General features: G+C 43.2%; 2 protein-coding genes across 4 annotated transcripts; one reads left to right on the top strand and one right to left on the bottom strand.

Moving 5' to 3' along the window:
- Positions 1 to 964: 964 nt before the first annotated feature.
- si:dkey-33i11.1 (sialoadhesin) lies at positions 965 to 8,003 on the top strand. Its single transcript, XM_061289553.1, has 18 exons — positions 965 to 1,011; positions 1,711 to 1,809; positions 2,022 to 2,133; positions 2,326 to 2,471; positions 2,583 to 2,703; positions 2,772 to 2,908; positions 3,024 to 3,146; positions 3,227 to 3,373; positions 4,125 to 4,230; positions 4,362 to 4,525; positions 4,839 to 4,988; positions 5,055 to 5,186; positions 5,799 to 5,880; positions 6,426 to 6,474; positions 6,547 to 6,633; positions 6,695 to 6,825; positions 7,490 to 7,529; positions 7,683 to 8,003. The coding sequence occupies exons 2-17, from the start codon at positions 1,752 to 1,754 to the stop codon at positions 7,503 to 7,505; spliced, it is 1,761 nt and encodes a 586-aa protein (XP_061145537.1). The 5' UTR covers positions 965 to 1,011; positions 1,711 to 1,751; the 3' UTR covers positions 7,506 to 7,529; positions 7,683 to 8,003.
- Positions 7,509 to 13,287, bottom strand: hpn (hepsin). Of its 3 annotated transcripts, none has more exons than XM_061289556.1 (14): positions 13,076 to 13,287; positions 12,898 to 12,946; positions 12,521 to 12,634; positions 11,283 to 11,390; positions 11,148 to 11,189; positions 10,900 to 11,029; positions 10,721 to 10,834; positions 10,569 to 10,609; positions 10,335 to 10,500; positions 9,545 to 9,735; positions 9,205 to 9,300; positions 8,998 to 9,140; positions 8,684 to 8,848; positions 7,509 to 8,607 (listed from the first exon to the last, which is right to left on the bottom strand). In XM_061289556.1, the coding sequence occupies exons 3-14, from the start codon at positions 12,555 to 12,557 to the stop codon at positions 8,563 to 8,565; spliced, it is 1,278 nt and encodes a 425-aa protein (XP_061145540.1). In that variant the 5' UTR covers positions 12,558 to 12,634; positions 12,898 to 12,946; positions 13,076 to 13,287; the 3' UTR covers positions 7,509 to 8,562. The 3 variants fall into 3 exon arrangements, with proteins under 3 accessions (XP_061145540.1, XP_061145539.1, XP_061145542.1); XM_061289555.1 differs by having other exon boundaries at positions 12,898 to 12,933; XM_061289558.1 differs by lacking the exons at positions 12,521 to 12,634; positions 12,898 to 12,946; positions 13,076 to 13,287 and adding an exon at positions 11,631 to 11,972.
- Between the last annotated feature and the right edge of the window lie 4,514 nt (positions 13,288 to 17,801).

The raw sequence follows: 17,801 nt of genomic DNA, 5'->3' as shown, positions 1-17,801 counted from the left end.
TCAGAGAAACAATATGACCTTCCATTTAAAGAAATGTCTTTTAGGGCTTCTAGTATAAGAAGATGCATGTTGTATTTGTGGAGAGCTTGGCGGAACACCTAATGGATTTATATCGATTCTTCGCTACCTTTGTTCGTTCATTTATAGCGGACAAAGTGTAGAAAAAAGAAACAATGGTCCGATCTTCATTCAAAAATGTTTTTGAACCTTTATTGGTCATTTTTAAACTTATAACTCATTATTAGCGGCTCCGTAGTTTATAGTTTGATGTCGGATTTTTGCACAAGCACTGTGCGAGTTAGTTTTCTCCAAGGAGCGATGAAAATCCAAACTGAATTTCTGCGTGTTAAGCTTTATTTCAATTTGAGTGTGTAAAATATGAAGTATTTCCCTGTGGAGCTGATTTGGGAAAAAGAGCAAAATGGAGCTTAATGTAGAGTGAACTTTTGATTTGTGTCTGCATGAGATGGCCAGAAAGAGCACTTGAGCCGCATGCTAATGTTACTCCCTGGATGCGTTCAAGTGAATAAAAGATGATCATATGTCAAAGTTAATAGCCGTACTTGCAACCCCAAGAAAGTCCAAACTTAATCCCTCACTTAGGAGTGAGAAACAAAAGAAATGCTTATATGTAGATGACAGCTCAGCAAGTTGGCGGTAGAATATCAACAACACTTATTGAGAAGAGTAGAAAAGACATGTATCATTAGGAAAAATAGTCTTTTAATAATGGCATCTGAAATAAACAGACTCCTCCCACTTCCCCCCCCCCCCCCCCTCCTGCAAGCAAGGCTCCTCATCAGCAAGCCAAGTGTCATTGCAGTGAAAGTCTCTGTTCCACTTGATTAGCGGTGAGTGATTTGTAATATGAAGCTAGCATGATGCCGTTGGTTGAATTATCATTCTTATTTTCATCTGCTCCAGCTTTTGCTCCATTTTCTTCTTCTCTTGACGTCACAGAGATGTTGTCAGGTGCGCTGCTCCTGGCCACGATACTTACAACTTTACCGGGTAGGTGAACATTTCTGCAACCCATCACATTTTAGAACTGATGACTTATTTATTTATTTTTTTGCATTATGTCAAGAGAATTTATGAATTGGAATGATATCATAAACCAAATTTGAGTGTGTTTTTTTAGTTCATCAGAAGTGAAGCAGAGTGACATAGGTTAGGTCCCGCATCCAGGTGCCCTTGCCTTTACGCTCAGGTTCCTATTTATAAGTATTGATTGTCTTTTTGTGCAAGCTTGCAGGCTGCAAGCAGCAGCAGCAGCAGCAGCACAGAATGGCTTCCATTTGATCTGATGCTGTTTGACACTTTATTCTCCAAGGAGACATATTTTCACTTGTGTGTTTTGGAATGAAGTACGTACTGGATCTGGTCTTGAAGCACACCACGTATTCCAAAGCAGAAAACTCCCCATTTCTCATCCCGAGGAAAAAATGTGTCCACGGTTATATTGTCATCCATGAAGAAGACGAGAGCAGGCGAGCTTTATTTAAAGATCTTCTCCTGTCATGGCTGCCAGGATACTTTGACAGTTTGTAGTCAGATTTGACCCCTTGCAAAAAATCTAAACCCGATATGCTTTGATGCAAATTTGATTGACGACCTGACATGGAAATCAAAATGTAATCCGTAACTGTGTGAGAAAATCCAAAACAGTCTTTTGAGTAAAGAAGAAAAATCGATCTCATTGTGCGGCAGGGGGCCAAGGCAGGTGGAGCGTGTCCTTTTCCCGAAAAGAGATGTGTGTGTGGGCAGGAACCACCGTTACGCTGCCCTGTCGCTACGATTATCCAGCAGGTAGGTCGCTTTGCACTTGTGGTGGACAATCTGGGATTGTCCTCTTTCGTTCCACATTCCGATAGGAAGAACAAAATGCTCTCGGGTAAAACTTGATTGCATTGTCCCTCATGTCATCAGACAGGCTATCATTATGTTGCGCTAATAATGTCTTTGTCATTTCTCCACCTGAGCACTTTTACACGTCATTGATTTTGTCTTTATTTTGATAGGTCACACCGTGACCACCGTCATGTGGTTTCGCGTTTCGGCAGATGGTCAACGGGAGTTCAGCCATCACACAGACCCAAACCAAATGGGCTTGTCTTTTCGCGGACGCACTCGGTAAGGCCGTTTGAATTTCACAACTGGGCTGTCACTAGCCATTCTTTTTGGAATGGATTAGATCAGTTTTAGAATGAATTTTCTATCAATGCATGGAAGAATCACCAAATTTCATTGATAAATATATAAATAGTCAGTTTAATATACGCTATATTTATAAATCATGTCATTTGTATTTCCTTTGCATTGCAGCTACATTGGTGGAAGCTATTCCAGCTGTTCGGTCCAAATTCGGGCTGTCAAGCTGAGTGATGCGGGCCAGTACCACTTCAGGTTTGAGACGGACCAACCACTGGGCAGATGGACCTCTCCAGACACCATCACTCTCCACGTAACAGGTTGTTGTTGTTTTTTCGCCAACTAAAAGTGCTGAATCAGCTGTGAGGGGGAGACTGCGGGTGAAATTCAAGACGCCAGACCTTGACTTTGCTTTTGCGTGAATGTGTCAGACCTCCAGGTCCAGGTGCTTCCAAGCAGGCCATCCAACATGTTTGGCTTTGCAGAGACTGTGTTTGTAGGCTGCCAGGCCACAGGATGCGCTGCTCCAGGAAGAAGCCTCGCATTGTACAGGTGAGGGGCGGGAGGGCGGGAGGTGTGTGTGCAACTTAGCAAAAACAAAAATAATGCTTTGAATACAGGAATGGGCTGAACCTGGGTTCCTATGACAAATGGCTGATTATCCAACGCTTTGACCGAGCCCACGTCGGAGCGTATATCTGTCGACCAATCCCGCCGCAGAATGTGCAGTCCCCGACCCTCTCTCTGGCTCTTGGCCGTAAGTAATTCAAAAAAACAACGAAACATTATGAGCTGCGTGGACAAACACTCGCTATAGTAGGAAATAAATGGACGTGTGATTCCTTTACATTGATTTTTTATTTCTCCATCAGATGCTCCTCGTTCTACCTCCATCCACATTTCTTCTACAGGAGAGGTCTCGGAGGGCGGCTCGGTCACTCTGTCGTGCAGTAGCGAAGCGGCTCCGCCCGTCGAGAGCTTTGCCTGGTTCAAAGGTATTGCGCAATGTCAAAGCGCCTCTCCGACCGTCTGAATCTTGATTTCAACAGATGTCTTCTTGACGTGTGGTCCACAGACTTGGAGATGGACAGCATCCCAGACACTTTTGGGCCTCACCTCCACCTTTCTCACCTGAAATCCACAGACAGAGGAGAGTACTTTTGCGTGGCGCGGAACTCCCTGGGAACTGAACGCTCCAAAGCGCTTCTTCTCAATGTGACATGTACACGCTCACTTTATTCATTGCCGAGAATACGAGTCCATGTTTAAATAGTGTTTGGACGGCTAAAAGATAGGAGAACATTAGTATTCATGTTTAGTTGATTAAATGGGTCGAGTATGTTTCCACCAATCATAGTTTTTGTTTTTTTAGTTGGTGTTTTGTTCAGACTAAGAAGTCCAAATCTAAAATCCTACAAAATGGACGAGACGCTGCCACAGTTGCAGTCAGAAGTTGATGATACCAAATTAGAACTGTAATGATTTATCGGAGCCGTTCTTTGTTGAGTGAGTCGTGATTTCACAACAGCCGTTTTCAGTGAGATTGAAAATGACAAACTGGGTCCAAATATTCAACGGTCAACAAACACGTTCCCATTTTTCTCCGTCTGTCCATGATGGCTCATGACCTGAGAACTAGCAACGGTGATGTCATTTTCAGTCAAATGAAAAATGGCCGCGCACTGATGGATAAAAATGGGTGCTGCTTAACTCGTATTCCGCAAACTCAAAAAGAATGTCGAGTTTAGACGAGTGGGGGGGGCTCAGACATCTTTTTTTTTTAAATTATGGCATCTCATTCAAAATGATGAGAGACTGTAATTGCTTCTATCAACAACTGCATCAAGAAAAGTATAAAAAAAAAGTCATCTATTTGGCTGCTTATCTATCTATCTATCTATCTATCTATCCATCTAGCTGTTTATCTCTGGAAGGTCATGTGAAGTCACAGAGTGTTCTTTGTCCCTTTTCAGTCTCCCCCAAAAATACCCGTGTGCTGATAACACCGCCCGGTGACATTGGAGAAGGCACCGTTGTGAACCTCAGCTGTGTCAGTAATGCCCAGCCACCTACCAGCAGGTAGCCAGCCAGCCACTTTGCCTTCCAGTCATCTGCTCTGTCTATTATTATTATTTTTTTTTTAATCTTTAATTAAGATCGAATCATCGTCAGTCCTACCAATGACTTGAATTCTTGCCATCTTCCTTTAGGCACGCATGGTATCGCATCATAGGAGAGCAGGTGATAGCGAAAGGAAGCGTCCAGAATTTGACTTTCCCCTCGGTGCGTGCTCACCACGCTGGTCAGTACTACTGCACGGCGTGGAACCCATTAGGACAACAAACTTCTCATGCCACCACTCTTAGCGTGCTGTGTAAGTTGTTTGCATGTGTGCTTGTGAAAACGGAGGGAACAGCATTCAGGGACAAAGTCATCCTGGAAAAGCTCCGAAAAATTCCCAGCAGCCACATATTCACATCTTCTTGCACTTTCAATCTTCTAACCAGTCCCATCTGCTTCTGCGCCTCTTCCGCTCTGAATTGATAAGAAATGAGGGGAGCCGCTGGGATTGCTTGGCAATTAAGTAGGATGTGTTCACTCCCACAACGGCGCAAAATGCCCATTTCTAAAAAAACTGCTCAATGTTACAAAGGCGAACCTGAAAGTGGCTGGATGTTGTCCCGCAGATCCTCCCAAGAACACTTCAGTGCTGGCTCGCCCTTCCAGCGTGGTGGACGCCGGGCGGCCTTTGACTCTGACCTGCAGCAGTCAGGCCAACCCGGCCGTGGACAACTTCACTTGGCATCGTTTAACCCACAACGGAGCGCCGGTGCAATGTTAGTGAGCGGCAAAATGTTTGCTCCATCAACACGTCCATTGAGGTCTTTCCTTCTCCGAGGTAGCGTGGGGCAGCCGGACCGGTCCTGTGTTCACATTCTCCGAGGTCGGGCCGAGAGAAAGTGGCCGGTACTACTGTGAGGCCAGAAACCGCATGGGAGTCCACAGCTCTCCTGTCCTTACGGTGCAAGTCCGAGGTAGGGCCAGATGGCTTTCTGTTTCTTTCTCTCAGATATGCATTTCATCTCCGATCCGCGCTACAATTATTAGTGGTGAAATGAAAGTTGGACAGCACCAAAGTGCATCATAGCAAAGTTAGGTAGGTGGCGCTATGCTAATGCAGCAGACAAAAAAACTCTCATTCATTTCCAGTCTGGAAGACATTGTGGCGCATTCCGCCGACATTTTCCACTCCAAAGCCATTTCCCCCTCTAGGTAGGTTCCGAAGAGAAACCGAAAGCTATGTCGTGACAAATTTCGTTGCGTTTGCGAGGATGAGCGCAAGGAAAAATTCCAATTTGTCTCTCTGGACTGCCTTGCATCTGTTTCTATGAGTCATTGTGACTCATGTAAAGCTGAGGGAGGAGCGTGAGGAGATGAGGTGTTGTGGAAAATGACTCCAAGCTGAAGAAGGGGAGCTGCCTTTGGAAAGAGCAGACTCGCTCGCTCGCTCGCTCGCTCGGGTCTAGACATTGGCAAAGCGCGCACAGCTCTTTTTCCATATCGCTTTCTATTTTGACGTCTGCTGAACTATTTGGATCGCACGTATCGTGTAGCCATTCTCTTTCTCTCTCCATTTCCGTCACCAGGACGACTAAAGGTTATTGCTTTGGCGTCGGCGGTGGGCGTGTCTGCTGGGCTCATCACTCTGACGGTGGCCATTATGATTAGGTGACCTTCTGCTTTTTCCCCCATTGCTCCAAGTTGCCCCCAAAGACCTCGTTCCGGCCATCATTTCAAAAGTCACGTTTATTTGTCTAGCCCTGAATCACAAGTGGTCTCAAAGGGCTTCACAAAATTGACAATTATTTCTTGAACTGTTGTCAATCTGTATTACCGTTTTTTTCCATGTATAATGCGCAGAATTTAACTAATTTATTGTCCTAAAATCTGGGGTGCGCATTATACATGGGTCCAATTATTATTATTATTATTTTTTTTTTTTTGGAAGAAAATCATGGTACAACAATTTTTGAAGAAAATCTTGTCACGGGTGGAGTGTGGAAAGGAGCGGGGCGACCAAGTGTAGCTTAGACCAGGGTTTATTGGAGGAACTCAAAACACAGACTTTGTAAACTAATTGTGATAAATAACTGGAACATCACTCAAATATTGGTGATCCCGTTGAGAGTCTCACATATTTCTTCACTATCGAGTTTGCTAACCCTAACCCTATACTATATGTATATCAATCCTATTTTGTTGATTGTGCACAGTAAGAACATGCACACAGTTGACATGGAATCAGCTGGAGTAGCATCCGAGGTATGATCTTTGACAACTCGTACCATGTGATTGATTCAGGATGGTTCTTACAGCAGACCTTGTTTCTTTTAGCGGCCTTCGCTTGCGGCCGACACCATGTTCTACGAGGCGACCCAACCAGTGGTGCCACTGAGAGAGACCTTCATGGCGGACATAGCGGTAAGGTAAGCAACATTGCATCATTTCCAAATGGCATGACGGCAGCCACTCTCTTGCACAGGAGGAACCTGAAGACTTGAGTGACAGCAGCTCCCATCCTGCAATTGCTCCTCTCAAGGACGCTCCTCCGATCACAAAAGCTCCAAGCCCTGCCTCCAAAGGGGTTAGCGTCCACGACTCCAGATTGTCAAGGTATTTAGCTCGACTGGCTTTATCGGATGCGCTCCTCCCATCTTCTGCTCTTTCTTACTCGTTCATTTGTCATCCGAAAGGCAGCCCGAGCGTCGACACGTTTCTATTCCGCCGACATCATCTCGCTGCTCTTTGCTTTCTTTCTTCTTCTGCGGGCTGTTGAAAGGCAAAAGTGCAGGAAGTGCTAATGATGATGCGAGTCAGATGTGCTCATGAGCTCATATGCTTTGCTTCAGGGGGGAGCAGGTGCAGGTCCAAAAGCCGCCACTTGGGGGCGACACAAAAGCAAAGGAGTCGACGAAAGTTGTTTCCATTCTGCTGCCCTCGCACCACTTTCACCACTGACCTACATTTGTCACTAAATGTAAGTAGATCGCGTTGAAGGCCAATTTATGAAGTTCACATGTCATTAGCTCACAGAAAAAAAATGATATTTCAAATGCACTCGAGGTCATAATCATTGTAAACTACATCCACAATAAACCCGTTATGATCAGTCCGCAACTGATTTTTATTTGAGAAAGTACTTTGCAAGTCTGCCCTGCTCCTGTCTGCATCTTCTTGCTGTGCTTCCGTGGAGTTTGTCCTTCATCCCTCCATTCCAATTGACCATAGTTGTGCATGTTTATTTGTTGTTATGATGATGACTTCTTCTATTTGACAGGAACTACGCAGGCTAACAGTTACAAGTCCTTTCAATTAAGGTGGAGTATTTATTTTGATGACATTCAAATCAATACATTTCATAATACAGTGCCGGTAACAATAATCATATTTTTGTATTGCAAATATTTCTGCAAGGATCTTTTACATTGGGTTTCTTTCTAAAAGGGGGCGGGGGTACTTTTTTCTTACAGCTACATCACTGGATATTCCGAAAAGAACGTGGGGGGGAACAATGTGGATAAATGACCTCCAATATTCTTCTCACCTCTAAAATACTTGTGTCGTCATTACAGCACATACTTTGACTAAATATATTTGAGAACATAATTCATGACGCAATGGTCATTTTATTGGTAAAACATGCTACATAAACAAAACATCAAGCATTATTTACAAACGCGCACAATACGGGTTTCAAGATGAGCACTTTAACCTCAATCTTCAGACATAGTTAAGGAAGGAGGTGGTAAGAACATCATTGCCTTTGGAGCAACTTGTTAAAATTACCTTTACTTGCTGCCGCAAAAAAAAAAAAAAAAGTCCAATAACACTCTAAAAAATAAAGGTGCTTCTGAGTTTCATATTGCACTCCTGGTTGGATAGAGCACCCCTGGCTCTACGTAGCACCATTGCACACCACCATTCTTTTCCTTCTTCTTCAGGCTTTCTCATGACTAATCCTATATATCATGCATGAATATGGCACCATGGGGTTTTTGAGAAATGTAACCCATTTGGTGCTAACCAGAGAATAGAAGCGCATTTGTAGATGCTTCATTTTTTAGAGTGAACGTGAGCCTGGCTTTGTCTATCACGAAGGGTGCATTTGTCTTTTTTCAGGATTATTTTACTAAGCTACTGTAGTGTCTGATAAAAGTGCGAATGTGGCAGCAGAGGACACCAGCTTGTCAGCCTGCCTTTGACTTTTGTACGAAACAAATTTAGAACGCAGAAATAAGGAACATAAGGAGCAAAAAAACCAACAACAACAGGAACTGAAAAGATGAGAACTTCCAAAACATTCCTATTGACTCTGTAGTGGGAGAAGCAGTAAGCATAAGCGTAGCAACATCATGTCCGTGCCATTTTATGAATCCCCGGTGAGTTGTTATAGTTCTGCAAGGCCGTAGAAAAACAAGAGATGAAGAGCAGGTGCAAAACAGCTCAGCTGGACGTTAATGAAAGCTCTTACCCTCATGGCGCTAGATAACCAGGGCAGGAATCGGGAGACGGTGGTGTAGACGCCGGGCTTCTTGGCCGTGGCGCATCCGATTCCCCAGCTCACCACCCCCAGCAAACGGTATCGGCTGCATTTGGACAAGCGGTCCTCGGCCATAAAGGGCCCGCCGCTATCTCCCTGATGGGAAAGCATTGCGGGATTGCTCCAAAGCAATAGCGCCATTGATGCCGACGAGCATTTCATTTCGAATCAGACGGATGGATAGTTTGCTCTTTTTGCTCCACCATCCATCCATCCATGTTAGTGTCCACCACACACTGACCTACCTGGCAGGCATCGGCACCTCCCTTCTCAAAGCCAGCGCAGAACATACTGCCAGTGATCTGATTGTAGTAGTAATCAGGCGCATTGCACATGGCGTCGCTGATGACGGGCACGTTGACCTCGTGCAGAACCTCCGTTTGATGACCTGCACGTAATGACAGAGTCTTACCCTAGGTGACGTCCTGTTAATAATGAGGTGCTTTACTCACCAGAGTCTCCTAAGCTCCCCCAGCCTATGACTGTGCCCATCTGTCCATCCCTCATTCTTTGGCCGTACACCGGCAGGCAAATGGGTTGGATGTATTCTACAAACAGCAGAAAAACACACATCTATAGAAAGAAAAAAAAAAAACATGTGTGGTGTTTGTGTTATCATGCATTACACATCATGTGAATGGCAGACATGTTGGGCCTCGTATGGAGATGCAGTTATAAAATAGAACACTAGAGGGCGCACACGACCAAGCTGAAATGCTCTTGCTTTTGAGAGCAAGCAAATGTTTTTGTCATACTGTATGGAAAGAAAATGGTTCCTTGTGGATGTCCTACCATTGAAGGTGATGGGCTTAGCGAGGGCAAGCACAGCAATGTCGCTGCTGTAATCGTCAATGTTATTGACCACAAAGGGCAGGTAGTTGCCGTGGTAAACGATGGTTCTCACTTCGGCCACGTTGGCATTGGCTGCTTTGTTGTAGATGGAGCCCATCAATACGCGCCAATGACTAATAAAGCCATTGCGCCTAATGAAGAAGAAGGGGGGGGGGGGGGGACATTGGATTCTATTATTTGAATTAAACATTTATTTAGAAAACAGCTTTTCCAATAGTGTATTGAGTGTCGAGCATTTAAAAAAAGAAAAAAAAAACACTATATTTATTCTCATGTCTGCAGTCTGATCTAATGGCTAATTAACGTATATGCTAATAAGAGAAAAGAATGCTTGATTTCAATTCGAACGATACCAAATCAATCTGGAGTACTTCCAGAAATTCATTTTCTCTTATCCTACCATGAATGACCAAGTTGAATCTCAAATAAAATAGTTATCAATTGCTCTCAGTATGCGAGTTATAAAAAAAGGAAATGATCTAGTGCGAAGAGAATTTTTTCTTTTGTTTTTTCATTGTGCAAAGTTATCACAATGATTAGTCGACATGAGATTTTCCAGTTCAGCACTTTTTTTTTTTTTTACTTTTAAATAGTAAAGCTGTTGAATTCGGACTTCTTGTCATTCTGAAATTGACAATGTGTCCTTTTGTCAGCAATGGCAATAAGCCATGATGTCAATGTCATGCATGAAATCAAGCTGCCCTTCGCCTCGCCTGGCCTCGCCTCTTACTTGGGGAAGCAATGAGCCGCGGTGACAATCCAGCGGTCCGAGATGATTGAACCTCCGCACTGATGAACTCCATCGTACTGCAAGCTGACCTGCCACGGCCACATGCCCTGGCGCGCCTCCACGCCGCCGACGATGCGATCTGCTGCAAAACTACGCCTTCCGCAGTCTGGTGGGGTAAGAAGCATAAAATGAGGACCAAGGTGGGAAGCTCAAGATAGATGTTACGTTGCTTACCTTGGCACAGCAACGTGACCACCTCCTTGCTCTCGCAGTCACTGCAACATACGTAGGTGACACATGTTAAGAGAAGAGCAACCTACATCATCTGAATTTTAAAGTACAGATGGAAAGAAAAAAAATCCAATTTGAAATGTCAACGTCGTTACCATGGGAACAAAGAGTCTTTAATTTTCTTGCCGTAGCGTAGCTCTTCGGGTCGGACGCAGAAGAAGCCGCCGTCGCTGCCATCTTGTACAGACGTAATGGAGTAATTGACCACGCTGAAAGAAAGGCCCGTCGTTAGTTTTGGGTCGCACCACAGGCCTTTTCAGATGCTCTCTCTCACCTGACAAAGCCCACTTCGGCACAGCTGACGCGAGCCAGAAGCTCATTGGCCGAGGACGAACACACCTGACGCCACCTCTTCTGAGTCGAGTCCAACACTCTCAGATGTTGGTCAGCTGAATTGACTTGGACTGTTTGGGAGGAATTGAAAATCTTCAATCTCAAGCATCTTTTGATGTGAGATCTGATCGAGCTCTTGTGCATTGTCAAAGTGGTTCCAATTTTGGAGGTGCTAACAAAAAAAATTACCATCATAGTATCCTGTGTCTTCCTCCACAGAGCAGTACGTGACTGCAGAGGAGATAAGAAAAGCCGACGTCAAGTAAGGCAGTGCATCATTTTTTTTTTTGTCTGTAATTTCCACTGTTTGTATCCATATCTGACCTATGACCCAGATTGCTGATCCAATGGCTCCCAAGGTCATCAGCATCACACACACCCCCATCAGGCGGCAAGGGGTCAACACACAAGTGAGAGAGATCCCCCTGTTCCCTGCATGGAAATGATAGCAATCACAACAATGACGAAGATGCAGTTCCCACGTTTCAGTGTCAGTAGCCATCAAAGTTGCTTTAGGCATACAGCCGGGCCATGAATCCACGTGAGGAACAAGAACGAAGGAGCTTGATGCTCCCTTGACATTCTTTTCCTTTTTCTCCCCCTCGGGACATCCCTTGAGGCAATTACAGCCGAGGGAGAGAACAACAACTCTTTTGTCTGCTCCGCTTCTACCTGAGACGGACGGACGGCGAGCCATGGTGTGGTGGCTCTCCACTTGCCGGGTTAGTTTCCACTTTAGTCAAGCTTATAGATACATTGGTTATTTTTAACCAGAGGTGTGTCTCGTGCCATTTCCGCACGTCACGCAAATGGCAAGGAAAAGTCTTTGAAAGAATTTTCACTTTCGTTCTTGACACTAAAAATGTGCCAGAGAGTTTGTATTGGCTATTAATATTTTGGTTCACTTCCATGAGAAATATTACAGCAGTGAATATCCTTTTTGACCTGTTACTGACATTTGGACTTTGGGAAACAGATTGTAAAACAAACTAGAAATCCGGGAAGACATTTTTTTTTTTTAATTGATCTGTGTTTTTTCAGTTTTGCTTTTTTTTTTTTTTTTAATGCTTAGCTAAATTCAACATCATTTCTTTCCAATTTAAATAGGAAACGTGCCATTCATGCATCAGCAGCAAAGACGGCTTGCTTCCTGACAGCAAAGATAACGTTTTCCCAAAAATCAACGGCAAGAGACATCAGCAGCGGCATGAATATTCTTTCCATTTTCATGCACATCATGCACATCATCCTCATCGTCTCACAGGCACACTAGACAAACTTCTCAGCCAGTTAAGGAAGTGTCCAACGCTGCAAGCATGCACAAAGGCTCATTTGATGCCATTCTTTGAGGATTGCGTTGTAAATAGATCATTTATCTAGTTTGGGATGTTGAATTGACAAACAGAGGTAAAGCAGCAGCAACAGCAGCAGCAGTTGACTTGGAACAAATCTGTTAATAGTTAACAATAGTCAAATGGACTGATGTCTGCACACTCTCCAAATGCAGACACAACATGCAGCATCTCAATACGAGTGTGAATGTGTGTTTGTGTGGCGTTTACCCATCTTCCCCTCTTTTACAATTTTTTCCGCATACATCTCTGCAGAGTAGGAGAGCGGTGGCAACTCTAGATGTCCTCTTCCTGGCTCTTCTTCCTCTCAACTCCCTTGATTTCCTACGGCATTAAAATCACACATGGATGGGTAGATCTGATATGGAAACTGGCTAAGAACCTAAAAGTTTCAAATGTTCCATACGTAGTAACCCAAGTTTTGCAACAATGTACAAAGTGCAGGCAGGCCAGGATAATATAATTGCTGACAACATTTACATCTGCACATTATTCGGAGGGACAAAATGGCTAAGCCGTCAAGAAAGCTTAGCGCTTGGTAACTATTTCTATTTCTAAATAAAAATCCAGCTTTCAAGTAGGCTCACCTTGTCTCCTCTGAAAGCAGGTGTACTGGCAGCTCCCTTCAGAATTAAACTGCAATTTGCCTCAGTCCAGTGGTGTAGTAAAAATAAATAAAAATAATAATAATAAACGACCCAAAAATATTCGAGTCCCAGTATGCAAATCCTTTCCCCCCTTTGGGTCCTTTCACAGGTTACTGACCTGACTTCCAAAGCCCTGAAAAAGCCAGAAAAGGTTTTGGACGTCGGCTTTTTCTTCTTCTTCTTCTTCTTTTCTGGCACTTGCGTCAGTTAGCAATAGAAAGTGCCACACCATCAGAAAGAGCAAATTGCACGAAAAATGACTTCGGATAACTTTAGTCGAAGTTGCGTCGTTCTAAAGTGCGCGTCTTGAGTGAGGGGCAAAAGAGGAGGGGCCTGCCTGCCTGCGTGCGCGCGCGTGCGCGTGCGCGACTGCGTCATTAGGCGCACAAGACAATTTGTATACATTGAGTGCAGAGTAACCTAAACAACCGAGTTTTAAAACGGATTCGTTTTTGGATCAGCTTTTCGTGTGAATAAAACAAGGCAAATATTTTCTTGGAATATTTTTCTTGTTGATCATGTCATTCAAATGAATCCAATTGTTAATTGACCTAATAATAATAATAACAAATATATCATCATTATTATTTGACTATTATTATGCGGTCATATTATCATTTGAAAGCAAAAGTTTTGTATGCCACTAAAATGTGTATGTTAATCTGTATGATGTGCTGTCCACCATGTAGTAGAGTTGTAGGTCACATCCACACCTATGGACAATTGACATGGACCAATCAAGCTAGCATACATAAAGCAGAGTATCCATAGGAAAGCCACACAGTAGCCACTGTGACCTCTGCACTGTGCTCACCAGTAGGCCCGAAAAGTCAATAGTGAAAGTTGTGTGAACTGTGAACGCCCCACCCACCTTTCCTCTGAAATGTCATGACAATTCAAGCCCAAGCAAGGAACAATCAGAGGCAGCAAATGGCAGGGGTGCTCATTTGCAAAATGTTCACCGACAATTTGAGTGATTTTGCAAAATGCCCTCGCGACAGCAAATGTACATTTCCCTCCGGATTGTGGTTGGTACGGTCTGGAAAAAATCACGTTTTCGTTCAAGTGACTGGGCATGCTATTAATAGCAGCTGTATGATGTACTTATCAAAGTTCAGACGTTACGTCCGGAAAGATCCAATTAAACGAGCAGTGCGAGAGCAGCCAGGGTCTTCTTGTTGATGGAAATTCTCAAGTTGCGATAAGGCAATCGGTCAACAGATACTACTCAAATCGGGATGGAAACCAGAAGGACAGTGACTCCCCAAAACAGGCACGCTTGTTTACAAAATGCTTTTGGACATCAACACTTCATTTTCATCCTTCAACCTTCCTTTTTTACCTCCTCTATCTGTGACTTTTGCTTATTGAGAAGAGAAGATTTTTTTTTTGCATTTAAATTGGAATTGGATGATCACTTTCTATGACTTGATATGACTTACTGACATTACTTGGCCCGAAATATTCCTATTTTTAACTTTTATTATTATATCACCTTTTTGATATCACCCCTCACGATTCTTGTATCCATTCAACTTGTGAGTTTCTCTCCTTTTAGCAGCCATAATGGTCACCCATGAAGATCCTTTTGCTAATAGTAGAAGTATATTTTTGCAACGGACTGTTTTTGCCAATGTGCATGTGTTCACCCACCTGAAGGGGGCAGCATAGCTATTTGTTGCAATGTATGAATTGGAGGTCTTGCAGCGATTCCAGAGCCTGAGCCTCTTTCAGCAAAACGAAATGTTTCAATTGAATTGAAAGGGTGAGCAATCATGGCTGTCTAATGAGCCACTTGCATGTTTCCACGCTGCCTCTATTTTTCTTGGCCGTGTGTGCAAAAGCAAAAAAAAATCTCAATCACAGCCAGCTCAACCTGTTTGCTTTCTTTCTCCACCCCACAAATGTTTCACTTGAATCCTAGACTTTTCTCTCACGCTCATCCTCTGCTCTGCACCTTAAAGAAGGCGGAGGATGATCAATTTGTCGGATAAACCCTCATTTATCAATTGGAGCAATTGATCGGGTTTATTTCCAAAGCGGTGTCATCGTTTAAGAGGTGGAAAGATTTTATTCAAGGTCAGTTATGTTTGATTATTATTCCTTCACTTCCTTATATTGAACAGATTTGTATGAAGTTGGAAAATTGAAAAGCTCCATTTCAAATCAGGAACATTTTATTTGTATCCTGAAGACCAGAACAAACGATTTCTGACCCGCTCAAACAACGAAAGTTCCTTAACTTTGCCTTAACTGAATAAGAACAGTTGTAAAATACGGCCGAGAGAACTCCAGCGCCCGCAGTATCGAAAATGGACACAGCAGGCTAAAATAGCATTCTGCTAACACATTTATTTTCTCAAACATGCTTGCGTGACAGGACTGAATAATATTGTCACTTGTCAACGTTGTTATGAAGTGAGCATGTCCACATTTGAACAGATTGAGGATGAGGAAGTCCATGAACCTGCTGCTGCTGATGTTGATCCAGATCCTTCAACCCTCATCAGGTATGTGCTTTCTTTTTTTGAAACCGCTGATCTTGACTTTCTACAGTAGTGTCTTCTCCTTATTGTTTTGCATGGGATGTCACGTCTAAATATTTCTCATAAAACAAATGGAAATATTCAAAGTCAGCATGTCTGGCTTGGAATGAACTCCATAAATGTCAGTTCCTCATGGAACAAGGTGAACGGGTACCTTTTTATTTTCCGCTTCAAAAAATCAAATCAACATTTAAAAAAGCCTTTTATTGAATTTTCTTTTTATTTTCTTAAGCCTTAACTTTGGTGAGTGTCTCCCTTGCAGCACAAAATGCGAGCACCGTATCGGCAGCGGAGATTTCGATCCCACCAGAGGACGTCTCGGCGTTTGTGGGGGACCCCGCCGTGTTTACCTGCGCTGTGCCTGAAACATCTCCCGCCGTCACTTTCAATTTATCCGGGGGTCACGGAAATTACAGCCTCACCTGCCCTGGTGGCCGTGTGGAAGATATCCCCCAGGTCAGAAAACAGAAGAAGCACAAATAATCAGTGCCTTCCCGTCGCCTTGCATTTGAAGCAAGAAATTGACCCGGCAAAAATGGAAGACGTGGTTATTAATAATTGCATGCAGGCTTCTCCGTATCTCCATAGGCTCTTTATGGAAGTTGTCTTATAAAAAACGGACAATCGCTGGCTGTGTGGACCTTCAAAGGAACCTCCAATTCGGACAATAACACCAGAGTGGTTTGTCAGCTGCCAAATGATTCGGGCCGCTCCACTGCCACTCTACGTATTTATGGTGAGGACCACCACTCCAGCCATCATTTCTTGCCATTCTGATCTTCCATGTGTTTCTTTAGATAATGGCAGTCACTTGGCAATCCTCATTGGCTGCGCTATCGGGGCCTTCTTCGGTATCATCCTGGTGTTTGCTTTGTTGTACGTATTCCTGCAAAGATCCGAGGGCTTCCGCAAATGTTGCCGTAAGTAGTAGAGGCGTCGACATGATGATGATGTGGGGAGCAATTACTTGAAGTTGTTCAAGTTTTTTTTTTTACCTGCAGGCGGCAAAGAAGATGAAGATGACATGCTCTCAATTATAGCCAAAGATGTTGAGAAGAAAAAGGAGAAGGATTGAGAACATACCCTTCAAAACAGTAAATCAGGCTACCAAATCAGACTTGAAAGTAATCATCTGCCAATATGAACTGGAAAAAAAAGACTATTAAATATCCCCAAAATAATAATAAATATAATAATAATAAAAATAATAAAATAAAAATAAAATCCTGCCATTTTTGCCGAGGTTTTATTGACACATTCTTGGAACGGTCAGTTGAAATGAATGTTACAGAGATGTTTAGGTGTGGGACAGTGCTTGTTTTGTTTAAAATTAACAAATTATGACCCCAAATGAAAAAAAAAAAAAGACCAATTCCAGTTGTGTTGTGACACCTGTTGTGTCAGACAAACACACAATCAGCCAGCCAGCCAGCGGGAGGTTGGGTAGAGAGGGAATTCTTGTGTTGCTTCAGCTGCTTCCTTAAAACTTCTTTGTGCATCCACTACAAGAATGAGAGTTGAGTGGTTGGTTTTGTTACCTAGGATTTGCAACTGTTGATTGACACTTGTCAGATCAACTCCTCTAAGCACTTCCACGTACTGTTTAGAGACAAACACACCAAATGCCACCATAACAGCACAACTAACTGTGTGTGTGTGTGTGTGTGTGTGTCAGTGACGTTGTAAGCTTTAGGCCTACTGCCCTTGACTTTCTTTTCCAACCAACAAACAATGTTAAAATCCAGTCAGGGTGTTCATTCCAAATGTAGTTTATCGTCGAAAGCCACTGTTGCATGATGCATACTTTATGAAATAATATTCACATGAAATAATATTCATTCATGGCTGTCACGATCAAACAGTGTTGTAATCCAATGGACGATTCTGTCCATTGAGGGACTCAATTTCAGCCTCAAGGTGGATGAAAATAATTTCATGCAGTCAGGAGAGGGCATCATTAATGATCATATCACTATACAATATAGCTGTATTAAGAGCCGTTCTGAAAATGCTCATTGAAACGGGGATATGTATTTATTTATTGGTGTATTTATTTATTTGTGTATTTATTTATTTGTGTATTCATTTATGTGTATATTTATTTATTTTTGTTGAGTATTCAACATCACATGCTTTCAGTAGCAATTAGTCAATGTGATGCACTGATGTTTATGGGAAAACATTTCGTAGGCCTGCCTCCAAGCTAGGTGCTACCAAGTTACCCCTGCATGTAACACACACACACACACTCACACGCACCTGCGTTCACATACCCCATGGTTTATACTCCAAACAAAG

This window comes from Syngnathus typhle, linkage group LG10 (genome assembly GCF_033458585.1).
Source record: "Syngnathus typhle isolate RoL2023-S1 ecotype Sweden linkage group LG10, RoL_Styp_1.0, whole genome shotgun sequence".
In the NCBI taxonomy this organism is placed as follows: Eukaryota; Metazoa; Chordata; class Actinopteri; order Syngnathiformes; family Syngnathidae; genus Syngnathus; species Syngnathus typhle.
This window is presented reverse-complemented; position numbering and strand designations above follow the sequence as displayed.

Excerpts from the sequence above, each read along its gene's own strand:
- si:dkey-33i11.1 (XM_061289553.1), top strand. The coding sequence starts at position 1,752 with ATGTGTGTGTGGGCAGGAACCACCGTTACGCTGCCCTGTCGCTACGAT. Across the intron at positions 2,704-2,771 it reads AGAAGCCTCGCATTGTACAG|GAATGGGCTGAACCTGGGTT; the intron begins GTGAGGGGCGGG and ends CTTTGAATACAG. Across the intron at positions 4,989-5,054 it reads CAACGGAGCGCCGGTGCAAT|CGTGGGGCAGCCGGACCGGT; the intron begins GTTAGTGAGCGG and ends TCTCCGAGGTAG.
- hpn (XM_061289556.1), bottom strand. The coding sequence starts at position 12,557 with ATGTATGCGGAAAAAATTGTAAAAGAGGGGAAGATGG. Across the intron at positions 11,030-11,147 it reads AGACACAGGATACTATGATG|TCCAAGTCAATTCAGCTGAC; the intron begins GTAATTTTTTTT and ends CCTCCCAAACAG. Across the intron at positions 9,301-9,544 it reads TAAGCCCATCACCTTCAATG|AATACATCCAACCCATTTGC; the intron begins GTAGGACATCCA and ends TGCTGTTTGTAG.